The sequence below is a fragment of the Leopardus geoffroyi genome, chromosome D1 (assembly GCF_018350155.1).
Source record: "Leopardus geoffroyi isolate Oge1 chromosome D1, O.geoffroyi_Oge1_pat1.0, whole genome shotgun sequence".
NCBI classification, from domain to species: domain Eukaryota; kingdom Metazoa; phylum Chordata; class Mammalia; order Carnivora; family Felidae; genus Leopardus; species Leopardus geoffroyi.
Genome location: NC_059329.1, coordinates 18368149 through 18390864, shown reverse-complemented (window position 1 = coordinate 18390864; position 22716 = coordinate 18368149). Strand labels below are relative to the sequence as shown.

Here is a 22716-nt window from a genome sequence, read left to right as displayed (position 1 = left end):
GGAATTATGTGGGTCTGTGTGCCTGGAACAGTGCTGAGCACGTACGTGTTCGATGTTAGCCGATCAATCAAGATAGGTTCGCTTAAAAGTTTTGTAGAGGCTATTATTTTAGTCAATGCATATGAAAAGCACAAGGACTATTATGTCAGAACTTCTCTATACCATATACAGTATATCTTTAGGGCATATTTTGTTTTTTAAATTGTCTAACGGTAAAGGGGCACCTGGGTGGCTCAGTCGGTTGAGCATCCAACTCTTGATTTCGGCCCACGTCATGATCCCAGGATTGTGGGATTGAGGCCTGCGCTGGGCTCCATGCTGAGCATGGAGTCTGCTTAAGATTCTTTCTTTCTCTCTGCCCTTCTCTCTCCCTCTCTCTCAAAAAAAAAAAAAAAAAAAAAAAAATTTTAAATTATCAAATGGTAAAAATAGACTTTTTGGCGCACAGTTCTATGGATTTTAACAGATGTATACTTCATGTGTCCAAAACCACTATCTACTGTGGTTTTAAAAACATTAAATTTAGGGGCGCCTGGGTGGCTCAGTTGGTTAAGTGTCCGACTTCAGCTCAGGTCTTCATCTCCCAGCTCGTGGGTTCGAGCCCCGCGTCAGGCTCTGTGCTGATGCCTCGGAGCCTGCAGCCTGCTTCAGATTCTGTGTCTCCTTCTCTCTCTCTGCCCCTCCCCGGCTCATGCTCTGTCTCTATCTCTCAAAAACAAATCTTAAAAAAATTTTTTTAAAAATAAAAAAAATAAAAACATTACATTTAAAAGATAGTACCTACATGTGGTAGACAATGCAAGCCATACGTGTAAAAGTGCAACAGAAAAGCAACCTCTGGTAACAAATTGCAGCTGAATCTTTCAGAAATCTTCTAAGCATGTACAAACACACGTGTGTGCGTGTGTGTGTGTGTGTGCATGCACGTGCATGCGTGTATTCCATCTCCACTGTCTTCACACAAATGGGAGCATAGTATCCATATTTTCCTGCTCATTGCTTTTTCATGGCGACTTTCCTTCCATTACCCTTGAATTATTGGTTTTGCCCTGCTACATGGTGTGTATTTTCCGTTTATGATGATGCTGCAGTGAACATCCTTGGACATTTATCTTTGACCTCCTGAGTAAATGAATCTGTACAGTAAATTCCTGGAAGCGGAATTACTGGGTCAAAGGGTATGTACATTTAAATTTTTGATAGATGCATTCGAATTGCCCTCTAAAGAGCCTGTGCCGATTTGCCCTGCTACCGAGGCTATATGAGGGGGGTTATTTTCTCACAACCTCACTGATTGTTTAGCACCAAGCCTTCTGATCCTTGGAAATACCAAAGGTTAAATGTCATATATAAATATGATATATACATATTTCCATCCCATGTATAAATGGAATTACTGACTGGAATATGTGGAGAACTCTTAAAACTCAACAACAACAAAAACCCAATTCAAAAATGGACGAAGGGCTTGGATAGACATTTTTCCAAAGAGGATGACATATGAATGGCCAATATACGCTCAACATCACTAATCACCAGGGAAATAAATACTAAAACTATAGTGAAAGGTATACCTACCACCTCACACCCATTAGGGATGACTACCATTTTAAAAACCCCAGAAAACCCATTGTTGGCAAAGATGTGAAAAGATAACACGTGCAATTTGGCAGGAATGTAAAATGGTACAGCTGCCGTGGGAAACAACATGGCAGTTCTTCACAAAATTAAAAATAGAATTATCATATGACCCAGCAATGCCACTTCTAGACACATGCTCACAAATTTTGAAACAAGATTCTCCAAGAGCTCTTTATACACGTATGTTCACAGCGGCATTTTTCACAATAGCTAAAACATGCAAGTAATCCCAGAGTCCCTGGTTGGATTAATGGATAAGCAAAATGTGGTGTATGCACGCAATGGAATATTATTCACCCTTGAAAAGGAAGGAAACTCTGCAGTATACCACAACATGAATGACTCCTGAGGACATTATGCTAAGGGAAAGAAGCCTCCCACAAGAAGGCAGATGCTGTATGATTCCACTTACAGGAGCTATCCAAGGTCTTCAAGTTCATAGTGACAGAAAACCCAACAGTTGGTTGCCAGGGGCTGGGGTGGGTGGGGAACTGGAGAGTTCGTGTTTCATGGGTATAAAGGTTCAGTTTTGCGAGATAAAAAGAGTTCTGGAGAGGGATGGTGGTGGTGGTTTCACAGTAATGTGAATACAACAATGTGAGTATTTAATGCCATTGAACTGTATGCTTAAAAATGGTTAGCATAGTAAATTTTATGTTCTGTGTATTCTACAGCAGTAAAAAACTTGAAAAAAAATGACTATGCCCTTACTTAGTTTGCATTCTTTATGAGGCTGATTACCTTTACATTTGCTTATAATCCATTCGTATGTTTTCTTCTGTGAACTGCCTTTTCGTGTCTTCTACACATTTTGTGTTGTTGAACTTTTTTTCTTATTAAATTGTAAAACTTTTTAAAAATTAAAATACGGGCATGCAAGCTGGTGCAGCCACTCTGGAAAACAGTATGAGGTTCCTCAAAAAACTAAAAATTCAACTACCCTATGACCCAGCAATTGCACTGCTAGGCATTTCTTCACGGGATACAGGTGTGCTGTTTCAAAGGGACACGTGCACCCCCATGTTTATAGCAGCACTATCGACAATAGCCAAAGTATGGAAAGAGCCCAAATGTCCATCGATGGATGAATGGATAAAGAAGATGTGGGATATATACACAATGGAGTATTACTCAGCAATCCAAAAGAATGAAATCTTGCCACTTGCAACTACGTGGATGGAACTGGAGGGTATTATGCTAAGTGAAATTAGAGAAAGACAAAAATCCTATGACTTCACTCATATGAGGACTTTAAGAGACAAAACAGATGAACACAAGGGAAGGGAAAAAAATAATAGAAAAACAGGCAGGAGGACAAAACAGAAGAGCCTCATAAATATGGAGAACAAACTGAGGGTTATGGGAGGGGTTGTGGGAGGGGGGATGGGCTAAATGGGTTCAGGGCAGTAAGGAATCTACTCCTGAAATCACTGTTGCACTATATGCTAACTAATTTGGATGTAAATTTTAAAAAATAAAAAAATGAAATGAAAGTGAAAATAAATAAATAAAAACCAAGAGGGAGAAAAGAGGTTGTAACATATCCCGAGGTCACTATGCCTGCATACGTAATGCCCTTAAAGTCTGAGGCAATGAACACAATCAAAAATAAAATCTGAAAAAAAAAAATTAAAAATAGACTTTTGTCTGTCATGTGTTCCAAAATGTTTACCGTTTGTCTTTTAAATTGCTTCTTCTTCTTCTTTTTCTTTTTGGACCTGTATTTGATTATGCTCTTGCCATGGAGAAATTTAAAATGTTAAAGTTGTCAAATCTAGCAGGGTTTTCTTACGGCTTTGAGTGTTTCGCTGAGGAAGGCCCTCTCTACTGCAAGACTAACAAAAACAAAAACGAAAACGCCTTTGTCTTCTCCGAGTACGTTTATAACTTACGTTTTTATGTTTGATCTTGGTTCTGTCTGGATCTTATTTTGGAGTGAGGAGTGAAAGGAGGCTTTTGCTATTTCCCCTCTTCTATTTTGTCCTTTGTCCTTTTCCTGTCTATTGAAGAATAAATACATTACCCGCCCCACCCCACCCCGGCCCAGTAATTTGAAATGCCAGTTTTACTGAATGCTAATTTCTCTTTAGAGTTTGGGCCTATTTCCGGATTTTCTCATCTTCCCACTGGTTGATCTGGCTGTTCATGTGCCAGTGTTAACTTGGTTTTGTTACCGAAGCTCTACAATACATTTTAATATCCGAGAAGATCCATTACTGATTTAGCCTACTATTGTTCCAAGGATGCTGATCCTATTTTCCCGACTAGACTCTGAACTATTTTGTCCTTCTGAGTCTTCCATGAGGTCCAAAACAGTGCTGAGATCAGGGTAGGTGGTTAAGAAAACATTTGATTCTTGAAAGCAACCTTTAAAAGTTCCTAATGTGGATCGTCTCCACCCAAACGACGTACCGAGAGCTGTGGGGGATGATGTCTCTGCCCCTGGATTTCTACTGTGGTCATGAACGTGACTCTTGTTGTGGGCAGGGCACTGATTTATTTAGCCTTTGTGTCCCAGGTGGGCAGGATATATGGATCCCCCGTAAAAGCAATGTAGTAGAATACAGTGGACAAGGGCGGGGGGATTGGACTGACTGGTTTGAGCCCCGGTTCTGGCACTAACTAGCAGGGTCACCCGGGCAGGTTACCTACGCTGTCTAAACCTCTGTTTCCTCCTCTGTAAAAATGCAGATAGCATTTCCCTCATCAACTAGTCGTTAAGATAAAACGAGGCGTAATTTACAAAGCTCCTAGTTCAGTGCCTGGTACATCGGTGACAGCTTCTGCCATTAACAGTGGGGACAGTTGTAGGAGGAGACCTTATTCAACAAGAATTTATTGGATCTGCAGAAAAATGTGGGAGAGAACCCTTCATTACCAGACTTTGGACCCAGGACTCTGAATAAAAGGGAAAATGAAAATGACACTCAGCTTGACTGAGCGTTCACCAGGTGTCAAGCAGGGGGTGGCACAAGGATCACGAGACATCATCACACTTAATTCTCAGCGGCCCCCGCAGACCTGATCCTGTACAGAGGTCCTCCTGTACACCTGCTGCAGCACCAGGGGGGCTCCAGTCCCTGGGGCCCCTAGTCTGCCCAGGGTTGGAGGGGCAGCACTGCCCAGAGGAAAGACCACTGCCTGCAGCCACTTTCCTTGGGAAAGTTCCTGCCTTTCTCTGAGCTTCACTTTCCTCCTCCAGAAAATGGGACTATTAATAGCACCTGCTTTACAGGGTTGCTGGGAGGAGAAGATGAGTGAGGACTCATATGGCACCTAGAATAGTGCCTGGCACCCAGTCAGAGCCAAGTCACTGTTACGCATATAATTTTCTTCTCCTCCTGCTTACTGTAGACTCACCAACTACACAGCTAATTTAAGTCTCCCATTAAGGGGCTGAAGGAATGATGGACTCAGCTGAGTGAATGTTAAGGAGGGGTTAGTAATTAAGACAACTGACCTCCCTCTCCCCCCTCGAAACCTATTTGTTCAACTTGCGTGAAGTTTTCCACTTCATTTACAGATGTGGTAATTGAGTAATAAATTATCCCATTGATAGGGATAGCCAAAATCATTGAAAAACAACAGCATTCTACCTTGTCACCAACAAGGGGTAAGTTTAACAGACAATTCCGGTTTAACCCTTTTTCTCCCGAAAACACGAGTTCTCATATCTCGACATGCGAGGGTTGAATTGGATTAATTCTTGGGGGTGGGGGACAGGGGACTGTGAATACTGCCCTCACTGCTCAGAGGTTAACATCAAGTCAGATACGGTTACTAACAGCCCTATTCACGACAGGCTTTCTGTGTTCACCAATCTCAGATTGAATGGCTGAGTTAAGACTCTGTCTCCTGCAGCTTTTCTCTGCTTCTGAAATTCAAAATGGAAAACTCAGCTGCCTCCAACTGTGCCCGCCCCCCATCCCCACCCACATACCTCCTTTAAAGCATAATTTTTTTTTCTCTTATTTTAGCATTTCTTTTTCCTAGTCGCTACCACCATCCATCTTAACAGAAGCTGTCTTTCGGATCTTTGCCCCTGTCCTGAAGTGCCAAGGTAGGGGAAAGTCAAACCCTCTTAATGAGGGTTGGCCATAATGTATCCAGCCTAAGCCCTGCTGGCAGGCAACTGGTCTGGGCAGGGACGGGGCCCAAGGACAGGGGTGAAGCAGGACAGACTCTGCTCTGAGTGCCTTGGATAGAGCTCCCCATTACTATATATGAAGGAGGCAATCAAAGTCTATGCAGAACTTTGAGGAGGGGAGAGGAAAGGGTTGCTGGTGGAGAGGAAGAAGAACAAGAAGAAATGGCCTTTATATCCTAAAGAGTCTATCTTTTCAAAACCATTTCCCCATCCTACATCCTGCACATTTTTAGCCCTATGGGTTCAAGCTTGATAGACATGGGGTCACAGGTGGGGGGCGGGGGGAGGGTACTTTCTTCCCCATGGATAAGGAAAGGGCTTACTAACTCAATTCCTTTTCCTTCCCATGGAGGAAATCGAGACCCGTAATTTAAGGTGAGAGTCCCTGACATTAGCCTCCTCCAAAAACAGTTCTTGCCTATGATTTCCCTGCATATTGCAGCCAGAAGCAATGCTTTGTGGCAAATACTATGCCCTGGACACCCGTCCCAGCCACCCTAGTGAGTGGTACGGTCACCATGGCATGGCCACAGGAAAAGGAGAAACTCCCTATAGCAGGTCTCAAGAGGAAGCAGGCAGTCTCTTTCCCAAAGGAGTTTCCTGATCCTACACCATTTCTAGGCCCCTGAGGCCAAAGCCTGGTTTTCTGATTTAGGTGAGGGCAAGCTCTCGAGCTCCCCCATGCTGACCCCAATGAATCCAGGGCAGCTCTGGGGACTTATCCAGACCCTGACTTTTTTATAGGCGCATTTATTTCACTGAAGTCACCAGAGGCCAATTAGCCTGGACAGTCACTCCTGCTGACATCCTCCCCACAATCTCTCTCTCAGGGACTGAGCCTAGATGAAATGGTACTGGCATCTTTTCCCTCCCTCTCCCTACTTCCTCCCTTCCTTCCCCCAAGTTCAACATCCAATCCTGGGGGATATAAACTAGCCGTGTGAGCATCACACTAAAGCACTGCTTCTGGGTTTTCATCCAACTCTCCCCTTTTCCAGGATGGAAAGGGGGTTTATTCTCTGGGACCCCCACTGGATCACTTATTTAGAGAGCTGAGCGTTCAGTATCCATTTGTAGCCTTTTCATACGGTTAGGCCTAAAAGAAATTTGCTATAGCTAATGAGATAGAGATGGGAAAATGAACCAAGGCAGACTGGCCAAACCACTAGCGATTTCTCCTCCCAATCTTTTCCTATTATGATGTGCTAAATGCGGGCAAATTATTCCGGTACATAGCACACCAGCCTCGTGGATAAGAGTTGAGAGCAAGAGCTTTGGGGTTAGAAGGTCGAATCCTGACTTTGCCACGCAGACCATCTGACCTTAGGCAAGTTATTTAACTCCTCTGAGTCTCTGTTTCTCCCTGACTAATTGGGTTATTGAGGAGAATAAACGAGATAATGTTGATAAAGTGTTTAGCACTGGGCTTGGCTCAGAGCAAGCCATTAGTGTAACACCACCACCACTTGGCATGCATGAAGTGTGTTATGCTTACAATTACCTAATTTGATCCTCTGGATATTTCTGTAGCATAAAGGGTGTAGGCAGCAGGCGTTATCACAGCATTATCAGGGGGACACTAAGAACCGGGGAGGAAAAGCAACTTGCTCCAAGGTCACACCAACCCTTGAGGAAAGAGCAAGGGGCTCTAATTCTTTTTCTCGCGCTTTTAACCTTCTGCTGTTTCATGAACACAAAGACTGATAGGTGACATATATGAGCCAAACCGAATGGCACAGAGAAAGCATGTAAATTACCAGCACAGGGAGGGGCCTATGAGGTTCTAGGACAAACTAACTCACCTACTAACTCTTCCCCCATCAGTCCTTTCTTAAAATTTTACTGTGCCCTCGCTGAGCCCAAAGGCCATACACGGTGCTCTGTGCGACACGTACGTGATCTTATTCCAACCTCAGAGCCACGTGTGAAATGGGTGGTATTATCCCCATTTTATGGATAAGGAAATGGAGGCTCTGGGAGGTTACATATCTCGTTTCAGATGTCAAACTCAGTTCCACGTGCCTATCCTTAGATTGCTCAGTGGATTTCTACGGGGGCTGGGATCCTGGCCTGCCCACATGCCACCGAGACACAAGGGGAGAGGGAGAGGGAAGGACTCACAGCAGGACGTGTAATTCCTCCAGCCCGTCACGGCGATCCCCTGCGTCTGGCAGGTGCTGGCGTAGTTCTGCAGCCAGCTGCAGGCCGTCTGTACCGCGCCGCCATCGATGCAGGAGTCAAACAGGCAGTTCTTATAGAAGAAGGTGGGGTTGACTTTGCTGTGGCACTTGGTGAAGCCGGCGTTCTGGTTGGGGATCAGGCTGCAGAGCTGTTGCACCTTGGAGAACGCTTCCACCTTGGCACACGAAGGGCAGCGGTCCCCACAGCCAACCTGGCAGAAAGTGTCCCGCTTCACCCAGCTCTGCCCAAACTCGTTGACACTGGAAGCAAGCAGACCCATGGGCATCTCCAGATCGTCGTCGGGGTTGCTGTTATAGCGGCCGCACAGGCCGTACGTGGCGTTCTGCATGCTCCGGGGGACCGTGACGGACAGGAAGGTCTTCCAGTCATATACCACCTTCAGGCCAAACTCAGTTTCCACCACCACGTGGAAGCCAAAGGAAAAGATATTTATTTTCCCTTGTCCCAGCTTCAGGGGCAGATATAAGCGTTCATTGTTGACCTACAGGAGAGAGAGGGTCGCAGTGGAGAAATACAGTCGGCCCCGGGAACACCCACCTCTCCTAACGATCAGTCTTTAGAGCGGCAGCCCCAGAGGGGGGTCTGAGCCGGGTGAATGCAATCTTGGCGTGCAGTGTCGTTTATATCAGTCAACTATTATTATTGGGATTTGAACAGACTTAAATGACTATCCTTTGTACACTAATACACCTATTTATTTCGGTGCCTTCTGTTTACATAGCATTATTTCCCGCAGGAGTTCAAACTGTTTTCTCAAGGTAATGAGAGGGTAATAGGAATTCAATTAAAGTTTAGGCGAAAACACCAAAATCTAGAACGCCAGTGTCTCTATTTCCAGCTCTGCTGTGAATTTGTTTTAGGTAAGCCCCAGTTTATTAATCCCTTTGAGATTTTTTTTTTTCCCCTGAAGAATGACTTGACTTTGCTGGTCTCTCTACCCAGGATGCCATCTTTCACCCGTCAGCCTCCCTCTCTCCTCCCAGACCCTGCTCAGATGTCGCCTGTTCTATAAAGCAAGGCTGTCTGAGCCTGTGGCGAGAATTAATCACTCTCTCATCTGGGCAACCAGAAGGTTATTTATATTCGTATTCTTCTTCACCTTTGGCCAAGATCAAGCACATGTATGCTGCTGTTGAGGCAGCACACATCACAGTCGGCCTTATATTCTGGTTAGTTGTCTACGTTCCTGTCTCGCCTACAAGATCATGAGCAACTTGAGGGCAGGAAACACACTTTATTGATCTTTATATCCATCTTCCCCTCGTTACCTGCCGGGTGCCCCGCGCAATGCCTCATGCTGAGAGGGCCCTTGACACATGTTTCCTCCCTTATATTTTTAATTCGCAAAAGGAAATCCCTTAACATACACTGCACTGCCTTTGCGCTGCCCCTTTCTGGATTCAGATGAGCTGAATCCTGTAGCCCGTGGCTGGCTGGGTGCGTGATGAAAAATAGAGATTACTGTGAGGGCCGAGAGGAGAGCTGGTCTTCTTCTTGAGAGACGCAGGTGGCCATTCCTCTGGGAGTGTTCTAAGATGGCTCTCTGACCAGATTCTGACCTTAATCTCTCCCCTATCTGACACTCCCCCATTCCCATTGCTACTGCTTTGGTTCAGACCTTCACCACCTTCACCTTGACTACTGAATACTCCCCTTACTGGTCCCCCTGCTCTGGTATTGCCCCTTTCCTCCATTCACTCATTACTGCCACACTCCACCATTTTTTAATGCCGTCAAAAGCCATTAATCCAACACTTCAAACCCTTTCCGTGGCTTGGGTAAAATGTCGAATACACTCAACATGTCACAGAGGGCTCTCCAGGAGCTGCTCCCATGTCTCTCAGACCCAATCCACTCACTTCCCCCATTCCAGCAAAACGCAACGCTTCCCAAGTGGACCGGGTTGTATCATTCCACCATGCCATTTCCTTCGCTACAAGCGTGGTGGTGCTTTCTGGGTCCTGCCTGGGGCCCTCCCCCTCAGCCACTGTGACTGTGGACTAATGATAATTCACAGCTGGTCTTGGCCAAATGGAAGCCCAGGAGATTAGGACCCCACTCCAATGACAAACCAACACAGGGGGCCAGCCCTGTATGCAGGTCATGTGCCAGAGTTCCTGGTGGCACGGGGTGAAGCTGGTCTCCACCTCAGACCACGTCCTTGCTGAGCTCTCTTCCCCTGGTGCTTACCTCACTTTCCTAAGAATCCCCATGTCAGATTCTGCCTCTAAGGAACCTGACCCAGCCCAGAAATGACATCCTTCCTCTTGTCCTCCCTCTCTGTGGGGCAGTGTTCACCCTTCACCTTGTAACCCAACTGTCTCCTCTTCTACGAATATTTGTCCAGGCAGAATTCATTCATTCATTTGTCACTGCTGTGTTTCACGCACTGTGCTAGATGCTGGAATAAAGCCCAGGGCCCTTCCCCTGGTTGCTCACAGGCACGTGGCAGAGATAAGTACCTAAACAGATACTAATAACATCATCCAATAAAAGCAATGATAAAGATAAATAGATGCACAGGCACCAGACTCAGCCTGGGCACAGAATCGGGCACACCTGCAGAAGACGATGATGTGCACACCTGGTCCTAAAGGAGGACAGTCAGGGAGGAATGAGATGAATACCAGGTGTGGTGGGAAATGAAGACAGGGAGGTGGGGGTGCTGGGCCTGGATCATGGAAGGCCTTGGGTGCAATGTCACACATGGCAGAGGCCATGAGATCACGCCTGACAAAGACCCATTCATTCTGCAGGAGAGAAGTCATTCTGTCTTCTCTTCCCATTCAGTGACCCTAATGAGAGACCTTCAGCAGAACGAGGAGGCCAGAAGTCAGAAGGCACAGTTCAACAGCAAATGGGAGATATGGAAGCAGAGGTGGCTCTCTCCAGGAAACTGGAGAGGGAGGGAGGAGAGAGACTGAGTAGAAGCTGGGGGCGATCAGGGTCAAGGTTTGCTCTAGAATGAACATGTTTATGGGTTGAAGACAAGGACCTAGCACAGGAGGGGGAGGTGATGACAGACAGGTAGACCCCTGAGAGGGCAAGACAGAGAGGGACAGGGGGAGGGGGAGGGGAGAGGATGCCTCCTTCTCTGAACCTGGAAGAGAGAGGGCGAATAGCATGGCATGACAGGTCATTTCAGAGGCCGAGTGCAGGAGGGAGTGGTGCCTGGGGAACACAACTGTCTGAACCAGGAGGCCCAGAGGCGGTGATGTGGGCTCTGGGTAAACACAGAACACAGGTGTGGAAGGTCACTGAGGGAAGCGGAGGCCGATGGGACTCCCACGTGCCTTGAAGACCCACACTGGTAAACAAAGCTGTGCCCCCCCACAAAGGCTCACCTGTGCCCACTTGCTTTCCCTCCTGAGTTTCCTCGCGTTCTGTATTCTTGGCCACAGGGTGCCAAGCAGGAGGCGATACTTTGGGGGAGGCATTGTAAACGGATTCAAACCAAAGGGCTTGCAAATTCCGTCACTGCCCAGGAGCACCCAGAGAAAGGAACCCCCTTCAACTCAGCCGGGCAGGCACGGCTTCTGTCTGCCTCCGAAGCCCCATGAATGCCACCCCCATTGCCAACTTCACTGTCCCCTCTCTCTCTCTGGGTGACTAATGGAGGGAGAGAGGAAGCAGACGGAGAGGAGACACAGGAAGGGAGAGGTTGGGATGGAAGCAGAGCCTGATGGGTGGGCAGGGAGACGCAGAGGAAAAAGAGAACAGGGCTTGGGGGTGAGGTCAGGACATGTGTTTCAAACAGTCAAGCATCAGGAATAAGACCACATACCAGATCTTTGGCAGAGAACTTTCTTTTACACAACTGGCCCCAATTTGTTTCTATGGCCTCTTCGGCTGTCCTGAGGTCCCCTCCTACTGCGCACGTTGCTACTCCTTGGATCTTCACTGATGTTTTCCTTTCCTAGAATACTTCTATCTCATTCTCAGCCTGGTTAACATACCCCTTCAAGGCTCAGCTCTGGGTTACCTCTTCCAGAAAGCCTTCCCTGAAGACTCCCAGGCTGGCGTAGGCAACCCGTGTGCTCACGACTCTCCACACAACACATTTTTGGAACACTTCACCTTACATCGACATAACCTGCTAGTGCATCTTTCTTTGCTACTAGACTCTGAGTTCTCTTGGGACAGAACTCAGAATTTGATTCATTCTCTACCCCTAGAATTTGGCACAGAATAGGCATCGATAAAAGTCCACCAAACTAAACTGAGCCAGGGGGATGCTCAAAACCTCACCCTTCACTGGTGGCCACAGGATTGCCAGTAAGAGATAAAGACACTGGCTGTGAGGGTCCTTGTCCTGGACCATGAAGAACCTGGCTGTGCTGAAGCCTGGGGGCACACGGCAGGGGAGAGGCCGTCTCTGTTGAGCTCTAGCTGTGGATGGCTGAGACGTGGGCTGCTGTATTGCCCCCAGGAGTGGCTCACCTTCTGTTGCCCACCCCCATAACCCCAGCTGGGATACAGATAGCATATTTATTTCTAGCGTCTCTTATCTTAGTGGATTTCCCTGCATCCTTTGATACCGTTTTTTGCAAGGAAAGGTCAGAGTCATAGAGGGACCCTGTGTCCCAAGGAATCACTTCCATGTCACCTCCATCTCTGAGAGCACCGGCAGTGACCCGGGGCTCTATGCTGTGTTTTGCCCAACACTTCACTGCACACTGTCATTGTGATGGCCATTATTCTTTTCTCAGGGAGAGATGGTGACTAATAATAACATCATGGGAAAAACAAATGCAAATCATTGAACAAGCAGGTCCCGTAATGCATATTAATAATTCAAAGTAAATACTAAATCTATCCCTCAGGCCCCCAAAGAAAAGAACCTTCAAGCATCCTGAACTTGATCTTCATGTCAGAGATGTGAAAGCTACATACTCTGAGTTCACAGCTTGGACATTCGGGATATCTGGGTGACTTAGAAAGACGGGCCCTGCTGGGCTCCTCCTACCCTGTCCCTCCACCCCTTTAATCGATTCCTCCTTGATGCCCATTACTAATTACCCCTGGTTGTGGGCTGAATTGTGTCCCCCTCCCCCCCACCTCCCCCTTCAAAAGATAGGCTGAAGTCTTAATCCCCGGTGCCTGTGAATGTGACCTTATTTGGAAATAGGGTCTTTGCAGATGTAGTCATGTCAAGATGCGGTCATACTAGATCAGGGTGGGATCTAAACCCAATGAGTGGTGTCCTCAAAGGGGGAGAGAGACTTGGCACAGAGAAACAGAGGTGCAGAGAGAGAAGGCCACGTGAAGACGAGGCAGAGAGGGCAGTTATGGTGCCACAGGCCAAGGATCGCCTATAACTGCCAGTAGCTAGGAGCTGATTTTGGATTCTTAGCCTCCAAAACTGTGAGAGGATAACTTTCTGTTGCTTAGAGCCACCTAGTCTGTGATACTTTGTGATGGCAGCCCCAGGAAATGAATATTCCCTTCCCTCTCTATCTCTTTATGGGGGAAGAAACGAGCTGTGTGGTTCCCATGGCTCTTGCCTTTAGCCATGACCATATCCCATGAGACCAGGGCAGGACATGGGCCTGGAAGGTGGGCTGCCCCATTAGGGCCTTGGTTCTAGAGCAGGAAGCAAGGGAGAGAGACTCCCAGTGAGAGCAAGGAATCAGCTACCATGAACGAGAAGGGGCGGCACAAATAAAAAAAAAAAAAAAGAAAAAAGTAAGTGTTCATGAGGCTCCAATGGTGTACGTGTGAAAATAACTGGGTCAGAAAACAGCATGCAAGTCTCAGGAGTCCATATACCTAAATGCTGAAGAGCATGTGACACAAGGCAGAAAAATGCAATTTCATAATACACTGGTTGGGACAACCTAAGAGCAAGTTCTATTTTAAAAGAAAAAAATAACCCTACGAGGTAGAATGGTAGAAGAATGTCGAATGTCAAGGAGATAAGGAACCGCCTGAAAATGTACAAATCTAAGGGTAGAAGTTGATCAGATGAGGAGAAAAGGACAACTAGGATGCAAACCACGTGGACAGAATGACTGATAGGCTTGTTTTGACACATATGATGACGACACGGAGGAGAGGGCTATTACTGCACCGGATGGCTTCATCTACCCGGACATCCGCTGGAAACCTCACGTGGCTAAAGGCGAGGCATCTGATGTACTCCTACCTCACCTCCGTGGCCATTTAATCTCACAGATTGATGAAGAAGTGACCGGCAGCAAAATAAAAGTCCTAGGATCCTTAGAAGAGAAGGGTTACATCATCTCGTTCACCCACTCGACGAACGTGTGGAGCCGTGACTGGGTGCTGTGTGTTCATTTAACATAAAGACGGATTCGGTAGGGCTCCTGCCCTCCGAGAAGGGCCCACGACTAGTACTGAGCGAGTTAGACATGAACATCCCCCCAAATCACAATATGATTCGTGCCATCATGGATACAGGAGCCAACTGTTCTGGGAAGCACAGAGGAAAGCAATCGGGGGTTTGGGTATAATATCCAAGGAAGGGAAGAAATATGGGCGCAGTGAGACCTCTGCCTTAGATGCTAAGAAGGCACATTTTCAGATAAATGTGAAAGGGCAGGCAATTAGGAAGCTCAGAAGCCTCTCTTGGTCAGAGAAGGAGGTTAGGGCGATTCTAAGGAAGGAACGAGATCTGGAACGTTGCTCAGGGAACTCTCCAGTAACAGCTCAGAATTTTAAAAGAGGATGTATACAAGATGGAAAGGAGTCCCCTTAGAGATAAATGATGCCACAGATCAGTGAGGATGATGGTAAAAGGTGCACACCCCATATCAGCTCCTCCGAAATGCTAAAGTGACGCTGCTGGTGGCTTGTTAGTGCTCCCAGTTGTGCCCAGAGCAGGAGCTGGGAGGAGGAGTGGCTGGGTATGTCGCCGGGTGGTGTCCTCAGGCTGCATGATGAGCACTCAGAGCTCCTCAACCCCCACCTGCCCTGTCCTCATCAAGGGAGTGGAGGGCAGAGAGAGGGAACGGACACCCAAGTGAACAGGGAGATTGTAGGAGAGCCCCTGATGGGCTCCGACCGTGTGCAAGACTCCTAATTCCCGGATCCTATGGGGGTGGGGGTGGGGGCAGGCAATGGGGAGACTGCAAGAGGTGGAAGGAGGCCAGAGCAGGGAAATATCATCCTGATCTCAACAAAGGGGAGGAGGTGGATTGGGCAGGAGTAGCACTTACAGACGCCTAACCCGTGCTAGGCATGTGTCCTCCTTTGCAGATGGAGTGACTGCCCAAGGACACACAGCCCTAGCCAAGCTGGGATTCGAATCGAGGTCTGTGCTGTCTCCAGTACACTGTGCTACATTATGAAGGATACCATTTCTGTTCCTAACTTGGTGCCCGTGACTTGGGCAGAATATTTTTCGTTCTGAGGCTCAGTGCCCTCATCTGCAAGATGAAACGACAGAAAATCTCCAGGGCCCCTGGAGGAGCAGGGCCCCTCTCTGCTCGAACATCCTATGCTTCTCGGATTCTAGGCCAGCCTGATTTCAGCTGCACGGCCTGGCCCACGGACCCAGGACCCCCATTCTCACATCCCCTTTCCTGGTGTCCAGCCTGTGACTACTCACCAGCACAGTGTGCTTGTAGGCCCTGTGAATCACAATGCTGTAGCCAAACACGGTCACGTCCACCTGCTTGACCCACAGGGCCAGCGACGGGTCCCGGTCCTCGTTCTTGGCTGTGACGACGAACGTGGGGAAGGTCTCTGAGCTCGGCCTGTTTCCCGTGGTGCACAGGATGAGTGGGCAGCTGGTCTGGAAGTCAAAGGGGTAGCCATCGAAGGTCAAGTAGTGGCCATAGCCCGAGACGATGCAGGAGGCGTCGGTGCGGGGCTGGCAGTAGTACAGGCCGCCCTCCTCCATGCAGAACTCATCATCCCTGCATGGGACGCTCTCACAGTGGACGCTGTTGTCCGAGCCGTTGCAAAAGCAGAAGATCTGGCAGTCCAAGTCCACCCAGAAGGTCTCGTTGGTGGCAAGCTGGTGCCCCTCGAAGTTGCAGCCGCACTCGCTCCGGGTGACACACTGGCTACCTCGCAGGGCATAGCCCTCGTCACACTGACATGCCTCAGAGCAGGTGTCCACACAGATGGGGCCCAGCGCCAGGGTCTCACACGTCTCTGTACATGTCACGCACTCCTCGAAATGGCTGTTCTCCGGGCATTCCAGAGCTGAGGGTGGCCAAGGGGGAGACAGGAAAGGGACAGAGGTCAGGGAGAGTGTGTGCGCGCTCACTGGATGCATGTGAGTGTGTGCACGCTGCACGTGCACTCTTACTTGCACAGCACAGTGAGCTCAATGAGTGCTGTGTGCTCTGGACTGCTGTCATCCTCATTTGAGGTGACCAAAGGCTCAGTGAACGCCTCGTGCTCCTGTGATCCTGTTGCGCTCAGCGCTCCACGTAGAAGATTCTGAGATGTTGAGCCTTAGCGAGCAGTCACTAATGCCAGGCACCGTTGTCGACTGTCTGGTGTGACTTTGCTCAACAACCTGGGAGGGTAAGCAAAGCCTCATCATCCCTATCTTACAGACAACAAACTCAAGTTCAGTGACTTAACTTAATCCAGCCCGTAAGTACCAGAGAGATTCGAATCCAGATCTCCCAATGCCAAGTCCCCTGACTCAAGGACTCTGGAGACTCAGAGACGGCGTCCTGGAAAGAATCAGCACTTTGGGGACCATAGAGACCTGTGGATACCATCTCTGAGGACAATACTTACCTAGTATAGTCATTCTGAGGATTAATGACCTAATATATGAAGTCTATAGTACAGTCTCATTAAATAGTATGCCCTTCCCCTCTTCACACTTCCTTCTATTAGGATACACTTTATGTAGGCATTTTTACTCTACAGATTGACTCTGTCTTTGTCATTTCTCTGCTCCTCATGCCCTCTGGCCTCTTCTACCTCCTCTGCCCTTGGTCACCCCCTCCTTTTTTGCTCACATTCTCTCCCCTGCCCGGATGGACCTCACAAAGCCAAATCCTACCCACCTGTCAAGATTCGTTTCAAACCACACCTCTGTCTGGAAGCCTTCCCTGATAGATCAAGTCTCTGAGTCACAAAGTACAGCACACGAAATGCTAACAGCACGTGCTGCTTACCATCATGGAGTTCTGGGCAACCTTTCCATGTCTTTTTATTATTTTAGTCTGTCAGAATTCGACCTGGCCCGGGCATGGATGAATCCAGAGCCAGAAGAAATCTACCTACACGTCTGTGTAGTCTAAAGATCTGTGGAGGTCCCCATCACCACCTGGAAGGATAGGATCTTGCCTTTTTAAAACGTTCTTTAGCTTTTATGCATGCTATCCCTCCTTAATCGTGTTTTACAATCCAAGGACAGAGGGGACACTACAGAGAAATAAATTGCACGGCAATGAAATCTCTGCCCACAAGTACCAACTCCACAGTTCTGCACTATGTACTGAAAGCCAATCCTTTTCCTCTGGGCTAAAGGACCATCTCCACTCCCGTTGACTGCGATACCATACGGTTGTGGAGTTGAAGGCTAGTTCAGCATCGATTAAATATGTCTGTATGGAGGGATTTTCACATTTGTCTCTAAATTATGAATGTTATAACATTGACTGCAGGTTTATGGTGATAGCAAATAACATGACTTATTTAAATGGCTCTCACTTTATGACTTATTGTGTTGTCTGAATTTGTCTGAAAGTCTGGAACATACAGACGTGAAGTAATAAAACTTCCCCTGGCCCCTGAAATGCCTCTGTGAAATTATTTAATTGGGCAGCCTGGCTCCGCCGACAAGAAGGCTGGTTAAAAATATCTGAACACAGAAACAGTAGTTGTCTCTTCCTACGTCCAAAGAAGATCGTGTTCCTGATTTGCAGCTGTTGCCTGGTCCGATCCCCAGGATTAATGACCCTACGAGATCCTGACCAGATTAACCCCTTAGTACCCAAGTCTTCGTTAATCAAACGTGCATACTCCCATCCTTCTTGCCAGACCCACGTACACAAGGTCTGGCTGAGGCACGCTGGGGGATGTCTCAAGCATGAGCCCTGACCCTCCACCTGAGGAAAGCATGTTCTCCTGGGCTGCTTCTGTCCACATGTCTCTCTCTAAAAAAGGCATTTAAAAGAACTTCCTCCAGCTCGGCAGAAAGTAAGAACATGACAGAGGCGTGCCAAAAGGACATAGGAGGCAACTCAAAGGGCTCCCACAGGCCAAACCTGGAATAAGTTTAACACCCAAATCATTAACAAGTGTGATAGCAAATATAAATAATTGAAAAAATAGGAATCTATGTGTCCATACTGATAAGATAGATGATTCACATTTAGGCTGCTATGTGTCCATCCATAGCTGAATGGATAAAGAAGTGGTGTGTATATATCTATATCAGTATCTACATCTATATCTATATCTGTATCTATATCTACATCTCTTTCGATATATATCTGTATATATATAAGCATAGATAGATAGATGATAGATAGATAGATAGATAGATAGATACACACAATGGAATATTATTCAGCCATAAAAAATAATGAAATCTTGCCATTTGCAATGACATGGATGGGTCTACAGGGTGTAATACTGAGTGAAATAAGTCAGTCAGAGAAAAGCAAATACCATATGATCTCACTCCTTTGTAGAGTTTAAGAAACAAAACAAATATGGGCACCTGGGTAGTTCAGTTGGCTAAGTGTCTGACTCTTGATTTTGGCTCAGGTCATGATCTTACAGTTCATGAGTTCGAGCCCTGTGTCAAGCTCCAGGCTAACATTGTGGAGCCTTCTTGGGATTCTCTCTTTCTCCCTCTCTCTGCCTTTCCCCCATTTGCTCTCTCTCTCTCTCTCTCTCAAAATAAATAAATAAAAACTTAAAAAAAGAAACAAAACAAATGAACAAAGAAAAAAAGACAAACCAAAAAGAAACAGGCTATTGAATATAGAGAACAAATTGGTGGTTGCCAAAGGATGGGTGGAGGGAGGGGTGAAATAGATCAAGGGAATTAGAAGTATTCTTATAGTGATGAGCACTGAGAATTGTATAGAGTTATTGAATCGTACTGTACACCTGAAACGTATAAGAGTGAATGTTAATTATACTTTGATTAAAAAAAAAGGTGACTGAGATAGATAAATGAATGGATGGATATAAATAGATGGCAGGCAGACACACAGAAGAGACAGAAGACTGTTACTTATAGTAGACTGACATCTATTGTTTGGTCAAAGTGGACAGAGTGCTGGAGCTGGAAACCATCAGCTTGTAATCATCATGCTAAAGATTGATACAAGCAAAGGTCATCAATGGGCACTAAATGGAGGAAGGGGATTTTGATATCAGCCTACAATTAGCATTTTGCCCCATTTGCTTTATCAATCTCTCACGCTCATATTTTCTCTCTCTCTCTCTCTCTCTGCAGGATGCTTGCACCGTCTTATTAAAGTATCTTCCCACGGGTTGCTCATTAGTTGCAAGAGAAAAAAACACTGTGCCTGCAGAGTGGAGACATTTGACACCTGACCAGGGGACCAATGTGCCCATCACCACTGAGAGGAGGCTGGACGGACACGGCCCCCACATGTGATGTGATACCGTGAGAAAAACACACATCACCTCTGCTGGAGTGTGAGAGGGGACACACAGCAGAACCTAATCATGAGGAAACATCAGACCCAAACGGAGAGCCGTTCTATTTTCAAAGGTGGGAGGTTGTCGTCTTTAAAAATGACAATAGAAGAGAAAAAGAAAGTCAAGGAACTGTTCCAGATTGAGGGCAACCAAAGAGACGTGACAGCTCTAAACACAACATGTATCCTAGCCTAGATCCATATCGGGGGGAGGGGGATGCCATAAAGGACATTACGAGTCAATTGACAAAATTGAAATATAGATATTAAATGATTATATCAGTGTTAAATGTCCTAAGGTCAGTGAGTATACTGTGGTTCTGTAAATGACAGTCATTATTCTAAGGAAATACATACTGAAGTATTTAGGGGGGCCAAGGGGTATGATGTATGTAACTTACTTGCAAATGCAGAGACAGCGTGTGAGAGAGAATGATAAGGCAATGGGGCGAAATGCTAACTGTAGGTTAATCTGGGTAATGGGCAGACAGATCTTCTTGCAACTTTTCTGCAACTGTGAAATCATTTCAAAACAAAAAGTTTTGAGAAATAAACAAACTTAGAAAGAGATACAGTGGAAATGAGAGAAACAGATGTAGACGATGGAATCTTAATGGTGGCATCGGTTTGGGTTTAGGGCTGATCTTTTTGGTGGGAAAGGCATGGGTGCTGAAGTCCAGGTGGGGTTAGTTGTTGCTCCAGGCATGGGTCCTGCCCTCTCAGCCACTCCTTCTCCTGCCTTTCTACGTCACTGTTCCCACCGGCCTCCGCCATCGCCTAAGGGGCTATATGTCAGGTCTTCTCAGCAATTATTCTAATTACTGCTAATACTGGCACTGCCCTGCTGAGAGGGGTCAGATACTCTGGGCACAAAGTGAAAAAACCAACGTGGGACTCTTCATAGCCATTGTCAGGCTTGCCCCAGGGAGCGGCGCTAATCTCTACTCCGCGAAAGGCACCCTGACCAATCACTTTCTGTTGAAAGAACGGAGCCCTCCTTTGCCAAGAAAGAAGACACCGATGGAGCCATCACAAAGACTCCCAGTCTTTGATATGACGTGTATCCTCCACTAGATAAAAGCAGGAGTCAACGGGATGGCTAATCCTTCTACAGTGAAGAGATACTGTGTGATTAGAAACAGAAATAAAGGTGAGGAACAGTCTGGTTGGGGGTGATGGGCCTTCCAAAGGACACATCAGATGAGGAGGCTACACACCAGAGTCAGACTGCCCCGGAGCTCAATTCCCCCACCTCCCCGGGGGCCTCCCGCATCAGGTAGCCCCGACTTACGGCAGAAGTCATAGGTCCGCCAGGGGCCCACTTCCACGTCGGCGTTCTTGCACGCGCTTGCGTACCGGGCCACGGAGTCACAGAGCTCCGACTCATTGCCTCCGCTCTGGCACAGACGGAAGAGGCAGGTGCGGTAGTAGGCGGTGACGTTGACCACTCCATGGCACTCGAGGAAGGAGCTGTTGGAGGGGTCATTGATGATGCCACACCTGGAGCGGCTCCGATAAAATTTGAGCAGCTCCGAATCATTGTTGCAGGCCTTCAGCAGGTCCCCACACTCCCCGTTGCAGATCTCCTCGAAGGTCGTCCAGCTTTCCAGGAACACCGCCAGGTTGTCCGTGCACTTGCCGTTGGGGAGACAGAACTCATCGCTGGCGTTTGCATTGAAGAAGCCACACAACCCGCCGGTGCAATTGAAGTAGGTGGTGGAGAGCCGGATGTACAGCAGTCCGATGTCTGTGTATTGGACCGTCACAACACCCCTCGACTCTACTGTCGTGCTGTTTTTGTTGCGATAAATTTCCAGCTTCCCCGAAGGATGGAAAAATGGTAATTCTACCTCCTGGCCATTCAGCTGAAAAAAAATCAAATCACTCTCATCACTTCCAGATGCACTCAGAGTACCCACCGTTTCCTAGGCTATGAAATAGAGACACGGTTCTGCCCGGCGACTCACCCTTTGAGAAAATGTCAAGAAGCTGACAGTCTGTGGACACCACACAGACAGACGCAAACTGTTTTCTCATGGGCACCTCTGTTTCTTTCTTTCTACTCCTCCGATTCAACACATTTGCTGTTTCTCTGCGTATACATACGACCCTAGGCTAGCCCCAAACAACAGTGAAATGTGAGTAGAAGTGGTCTTGATGTACATGTGGCTTCCTCCTTCTGCGTGATGGCTCCTTTTCACTGGTGACGCCCCTTCTTCCCCACTGTTCTGGCCCCTTCCTTTCCTTCAGATTTGTTCCTGTGCCCTAGCCCCTCGGAGGCATATAGTTATCTAGCTGTCCATCCACCTTATCTACCTTTTACTATTCTTTTAATAAATTAACCTCTGCCAGTGTGTCAATGGGAATGAAAACAGCTTTTTCAGTCTGCGGAGGTGTGTTTCCTCTTCTTGCACAGCACAGCACCACGCTGACTTCTGTCTTCCAAATTAGACTTCATGTTGGGCTAGGAGCAGGGAGGCCTGCCCTCCCGTCATGCCAGCTCTGCCACCACTCAGCTGTGAGCTCCCCACCCCTCGCTTAGCCCTTGGGGTCTTCATGTGCAAACAAACAGTTGTACTAGATGATTCCTAACGGTTCTTCAACTAATGATGTGGATGCCTAACGATGGATATTTTAGACTGGGTCAGAGGGGCAGGAGGTGCGATGGCAGGTACCCTTTGCCTGACCTCAATGGATTCCCATCTACAGGGAGGAGAGTCGGTATAGTACAAGGTAAAAAGCACAGACTTTGAAGCCAGCCTGCCTGGGCTCACATATCACTCTATAGCTGTGTGTCCCTGAGGAAATTACTTAACTTCTCTGCGCCTCGTTTTTCTCGTATGCAAAAGGTAAATGAGGATGAAAACATATCCCCCATAGGTTAGGTGTGACAACTGCTTAGACTAGCTCTTGGCACACGGTAAGCGTCCGGTAAGCATCGGCTGTTACGGAGACCTAGTCCTGCTTTAGCTGTATCTAATTTGAGAGACTCCAGCCTCACTCCATTTCACCCCCGGGGAGACTGATTCGGTGCCGAACGTTAGGCAGCGCTCCCACTTCGGAGCCGTTGCCTTCCTGGAATCCACTCATGGTCAGAGCCAGAAAGGCATA

At 47.3% G+C, this 22716-nt stretch overlaps 1 protein-coding gene across 1 annotated transcript in view; it reads right to left on the bottom strand.

The window, feature by feature from the left end:
* The window catches only part of LOC123600810 (tubulin-specific chaperone cofactor E-like protein), a 161699-nt gene that overhangs the window by 23559 nt on the left and 115424 nt on the right, over positions 1 to 22716 (bottom strand). Inside the window, exons 17-19 of the mRNA XM_045483199.1 lie at positions 20897 to 21470; positions 15561 to 16162; positions 7910 to 8471 (exon numbers count right to left, since the gene is read on the bottom strand). Of these exons, the coding sequence (XP_045339155.1) occupies positions 7910 to 8471; positions 15561 to 16162; positions 20897 to 21470 (1738 nt within the window). The remainder of the gene's footprint in view (positions 1 to 7909; positions 8472 to 15560; positions 16163 to 20896; positions 21471 to 22716) is intronic.